The sequence below is a fragment of the Heptranchias perlo genome, chromosome 3 (genome assembly GCF_035084215.1).
Source record: "Heptranchias perlo isolate sHepPer1 chromosome 3, sHepPer1.hap1, whole genome shotgun sequence".
NCBI classification, from domain to species: Eukaryota; Metazoa; Chordata; class Chondrichthyes; order Hexanchiformes; family Hexanchidae; genus Heptranchias; species Heptranchias perlo.
In genome coordinates, this window is record NC_090327.1 from 96,060,978 (window position 1) to 96,066,977 (window position 6,000).

The window sequence follows — 6,000 nt, forward strand, 5'->3', positions numbered from 1 at the left end:
ATAGTGCCAGTCCCTCTCCACCGTATAGTGCCAGTCCCTCTCCACCGTATAGTGCCAGTCCCTCTCCACCGTATAGTGCCAGTCCCTCTCCACCGTATAGTGCCAGTCCCTCTCCACCGTATAGTACCAGTCCCTCTCCACCGTATAGTGCCAGTCCCTCTCCACCGTATAGTGCCAGTCCCTCTCCACCGTATAGTGCCAGTCCCTCTCCACCGTATAGTGCCAGTCCCTCTCCACCGTATAGTGCCAGTCCCTCTCCACCGTATAGTGCCAGTCCCTCTCCACCGTATAGTGCCAGTCCCTCTCCACCGTATAGTACCAGTCCCTCTCCACCGTATAGTGCCAGTCCCTCTCCACCGTATAGTGCCAGTCCCTCTCCACCGTATAGTGCCAGTCCATCTCCACTGTGCTTCTCAGTGACCGTGTGGTGAGTGTTGGGAGCCTGAGATGACTTTCTAGCTGTCACTGCCAGATATTCGCCAAAGACTCGAGCTAAATAGGGAGTGGAAACCATTTACAAACACAAGCTGCTAACAGACAGTTTGAAGCTGTCTGCACCACATAAATCTCCAGAAAGCCTTTGAATGGGGAATTCCTTTCCATGTTCTCATTCATGCCCTCCTCACCCAACCCCCGTTCCCCAAAGTGCAAACACTCCTTTTACCAAACTAGGAAAGTTTGTGATTGGAAAGTTGGTAAAGTAAAACTTAAGGGGCTGCTGAGGTACAAGAGAAAACATAATGTAAATACACGCACACTTTTACAATTAAAACATTTCTATTCTACAGGTTGAAACTTAAATTCAGGAGTACAGCAACTGATCATATTCACAATACAGGCTGCATGCTAATGTTTCCTAAGTAGAATACAAAGTCTCCTTCATAATGATGATTTGAGAATAGAAAAACTGGTCAAACTGAACACCGCTGTTGAAGTTCTACCCCTACCCCCCACCCCCTCCCTCCTGGTGGTCCTTACCTTCCAGAACCTGGGCGGTGTTGGTCATTCTGCAGCACCAGAGTAAAAGAAGCATCTGGGCCAGGGTAGTCTTGCAGAACCTGCCACACACACACACGGAGAGAGGGGAGGAGGAACCAAAGAGCAAGTCAGCAAAAGGCAGGCAGTAAATGGAAAACAGAAGGCTAGAGAGAGAGAGAGGTGGGGGGGTGGGTGCAGCTCCTACCTGTAGTCCATGTCTGATGTTAAGGGAGTGATCCAGTTATGGCCACATCGATGGGAGTTTGGAGCCCGCCTCAGCCGCCAGCAAGCAGAGCGAGTGACAAAGGCTGCGACTGAGAGACTCTACTTTCGAACTCACACACTGTAATCTGAGCCCTTCTCTCTAAGGAGAGATACAGACAGCAGTCTGCCAGCCCCAGGCTGGACCCCCCTCCTGCTGGACCTCCCTCTTTCCCCACCTCCCGTTTATATATATATATATATGGAAAATCCCTCCTCCCGACCTGACCCTCCTCACTCAGTCAGAGGCCAGTAGCCAGTCCGCAGAGCTGCCGGCTTTCATTAACTGAAAGGTATAGACGGCCCCAGTATCCACATTGCGGACTAGAAACCGCTATCGAAACTAACCAGCTCTCACCAAAACCCAAGTTGCAAACTCTAAACACAACGAGCACCAAACACAGGCTGCAAACACTAAACACAGTTAGCACCAAACACTAAACACAACTAGCACCAAACACAGGTTGCAAACACTAAACACAGTTAGCACCAAACACAGGCTACAAACACTAAACACAGTTAGCACCAAACACTAAACACAGCTAGCACCTAACACAGGCTGCAAACTCTAAACACAACTCGCACCAAACACAGGCTGCAAGCACTAAACACAGTTAGCACCAAACACTAAACACAACTAGCACCAAACACAGGTTGCAAACACTAAACACAGTTAGCACCAAATACAGGCTACAAACACTAAACACAGTTAGCACCAAACACTAAACACAGCTAGCACCTAACACAGGCTGCAAACTCTAAACACAACTCGCACTAAACACAGGCTGCAAGCACTAAACACAGTTAGCACCAAACACTAAACACAACTAGCACCAAACACAGGTTGCAAACACTAAACACAGTTAGCACCAAACACAGGCTACAAACACTAAACACAGTTAGCACCAAACACTAAACACAGCTAGCACCTAACACAGGCTGCAAACTCTAAACACAACTCGCACCAAACACAGGCTGCAAGCACTAAACACAGTTAGCACCAAACACTAAACACAACTAGCACCAAACACAGGTTGCAAACACTAAACACAGTTAGCACCAAATACAGGCTACAAACACTAAACACAGTTAGCACCAAACACTAAACACAGCTAGCACCTAACACAGGCTGCAAACTCTAAACACAACTCGCACTAAACACAGGCTGCAAGCACTAAACACAGTTAGCACCAAACTAAACACAACTAGCACCAAACACAGGCTCCAAACACCAAACACTAAACACAACTAGCACCAAACACAGGCTGCAAACACAAAACACAGCTGGCACCAAACACAGGCTGCAAACACTAAACACAGTTAGCACTAAACACAGCTAGCACCAAACACAGGCTGCAAACACTAAACACAGCTAGCACCAAACACAGGCTGCAAACACTAAACACAGTTAGCACCAAACACTAAACACAGTTAGCACCAAACACGAAACACAGCTAGCACCAAACACAGGCTGCAAACACTAAACACAGTTAGCACTAAACACAACTAGCACCAAAACTAACCAGAAACACACATACTAGCAACCAGCACCAAAACTAACCAGCTGACACCAAACCCAAGCAGCTACAAGTACCCTCCCTGAGAGGAAGACACCACTGCAAAAAAATACCCAAGCTGCAAACACGAAACACAGCTAGCACCAAAACTAACCAGCTGACATCAAACCCAGGCTGCAAACACCAAACACAGCTAGCACCAAAACAACTGAAAACACACACAAACTAAATAACTAGCAACCGCCACCAAAATTAACCAGCTAACACCAAAACTAACCAGCAAACACCATTCGCAACTAGCAGGAAACAGCCAAACACAGACGAACTAAATAACCTGCAGCCAACAAAACTAAACCAGCCAGAAGTGCCGAGTGGATGATCCATCTCAGCCGCCTCCCGATATCCCCACCATCACAGAAGCCAGTCTTCAGCCAATTTGATTCACTCCACGTGATATCAAGAAACGGCTGAGTGCACTGGATACAGCAAAGGCTATGGGCCCCGACAACATCCCAGCTGTAGTGCTGAAGACTTGTGCTCCAGAACTAGCTGCGACTCGAGCCAAGCTGTTCCAGTACAGCTACAACACTGGCATCTACCCAACATAGTGGAAAATTGCCCAGGTATGTCCTGTCCACAAAAAGCAGGACAAATCCAATCCGGACAATTACCGCCCCATCAGTCCACTCTCAATCATCAGCAAAGTGATGGAAGGTGTCATCGACGGTGCTATCAAGCGGCACTTACTCACCAATAACCTGCTCACCGATGCTCAGTTTGTGTTCCGCCAGGACCACTCGGCTCCAGACCTCATTACAGCCTTGGTCCAAACATGGACAAAAGAGCTGAATTCCAGAGGTGAGGTGAGAGTAACTGCCCTTGACATCAAGGCAGCATTTGACCGAGTGTGGCACCAAGGAGCCCTAGTAAAATTGAAGTCAATGGGAATCAGAGGGAAAACTCTCCAGTGACTGGAGTCATACCTAGCACAAAGGAAGATGGTAGTGGTTGTTGGAGGCCAATCATCTCAGCCCCAGGACATTGCTGCAGGAGTTCCTCAAGGCAGTGTCCTAGGCCGAATCATCTTCAGCTGCTTCATCAATGACCTTCCCTCCATCATAAGGTCAGAAATGGGGATGGTCGCTGATGATTGCAAAGTGTTCTGTTCCATTCGCAACCCCTCAGATAATGAAGCAGTCCGAGCCCGCATGCAGCAAGACCTGGACAACATCCAGGCTTGGGCTGATAAGTGGCAAGTAACATTCGTGCCAGACAAGTGCCAGGCAATGACCACCTCCAACAAGAGAGAGTCTAACCACCTCCCCTTGACATTCAACGGCATTACCATCGTCGAATCCCCCACTACCAACATCCTGGGGGTCACCATTGACCAGAAACTTAACTGGACCAGCGATATAAATACTGTGGCTACAAGAGCAGGTCAGAGGCTGGGTATTCTGCGGCGAGTGACTCACCTCCTGACTCCCCAAAGCCTTTCCACCATCTACAAGGCACAAGTCAGGAGTGTGATGGAATACTCTCCACTTGCCTGGATGAGTGCAGCTCCAACAACACTCCACACCACCATGAAGAAGCTCGACACCATCCAGGACAAAGCAGCCCGCTTGATTGGCACCCCATCCACCACCCTAAACATTGACTCCCTTCACCACCGGCGCACAATGGCTGCAGTGTGTACCATCCAGAGGATGCACTGCAGCAACTCGCCAAGGCTTCTTCGACAGCACCTCCCAAACCCGCGACCTCTACCACCTAGAAGGACACGAGCAGCAGGTACATGGCAACAACACCACCAAGTCACACACCATCCCGACTTGGAAATATATCGCCGTTCCTTCATCGTCGCTGGGTCAAAATCCTTGAACTCCCTTCCTAACAGCACTGTAGGAGAATCTTCACCACACGGACTGCAGCGGTTCAAGAAGGCGGCTCACCACCACCTTCTCAAGGGCAATTAGGAATGGGCAATAAATGCCGGCCTCGCCAGCGACGCCCACATCCCATGAACGAATTTTAAAATAGGAAAAAAAAGAACGACAAATGCCAGAAATCTGAAATTGAACAGAAAATGCCGAGAATACACAGCGGGGAGTGCCAACTTCTGTAAAACATAGGAACATAGGAACACGAGTAGGCCATTCAGCCCCTCGAGCCTGCTCCGCCATTTGATAAGATCATGGCTGATCTGTGATCTAACTCCATATACCTGCCTTTGGCCCATATCCCCTAATACCTTTGGTTGCCAAAAAGCTATCTATCTCAGATTTAAATTTAGCAATTGAGCTAACAACTACTAATTAATGTTTCGAGCAAGTACTCAGAATCCCAGTCAGTACCATGCACCGAAAGATTAGCAACCAGCCCATGTTTATTTATGGTCACTAGACAAGCAAATTGGAGGCATTCTTGGTTAGCCTGGGCTTTGCTAACTTGGCCATTCACAAGGCCGGGATGCATAAGACTACAGGGCAGGGCACCTCCGACTACTTGCCCAATGCTTAGAACTTTGGTATGCACTTGGATGACTAAGCAGTAGGACCATTTGGTATCCACCAGCTCACTAGAAAGCATCAGCAATTGGTGGAGAGCACACAACATTGACTGCCTTATTAATTCAGATTTTAGGAGTACCATTTGGATCATTTGCTTTGGTGTCTCACTTTGGATGATGTTTTTTTTGCTGTCTTTCAGGCGAGATGTTAAACCGAGGACCCATTTGAAGGGGAGTTCTGCCGGTGTCCTGGCCAACATCCATCCTTTGGCCAACACCACCAAAACAGATTAACTGGTCAGTCATCTCATTGCTGTTTGTGGGCTCATTCCCTGCTGTGTTTTCCCTACATAACAACAGTGACTGCACTTCAAAAGTACCTCGTCGGCTATGAAGCAGTTCGGAACATCCCGAGGATGTGAAAGGCAGAATATAGAGAATGGTTCCTAATCAGGCACGTTAAAGTGTACCTGACCTACTGCCTAGTGGTAGCCTTTATTGGTGTCATCCTTTAAAGAAGACGCTTATAGATATTTTGGGCTTTTTCCAATCCTGCCAACCAAAAAACAGTAGAAATAAAACTGGAACCAAAACTGGCACAAAGGAAGATGGTTGTGGTTATTGGAGGCCAATTATCTCAGTCCCAGGTCATCGCTGCAGAAGTCCATCAGGGCAGTGCCCTAGGCCTAACTTTCATCAGCTGCTTTATCAATGATTTTCCCTCCATCATAA

At 48.0% G+C, this 6,000-nt stretch overlaps 1 protein-coding gene across 3 annotated transcripts in view; it reads right to left on the reverse strand.

The window, feature by feature from the left end:
- The window catches only part of LOC137317881 (collagen alpha-1(XV) chain-like), a 278,899-nt gene extending 277,570 nt beyond the window's left edge, over positions 1-1,329 (reverse strand). For all 3 annotated transcript variants that reach the window (XM_067980899.1, XM_067980902.1, XM_067980893.1), the window contains exons 1-2: positions 1,184-1,329; positions 979-1,058 (exon numbers count right to left, since the gene is read on the reverse strand). In XM_067980899.1, coding sequence (XP_067837000.1) covers positions 979-1,058; positions 1,184-1,194 — 91 coding nt within the window. In that variant the 5' untranslated portion in view covers positions 1,195-1,329. The remainder of the gene's footprint in view (positions 1-978; positions 1,059-1,183) is intronic.
- Positions 1,330-6,000: the final 4,671 nt, after the last annotated feature.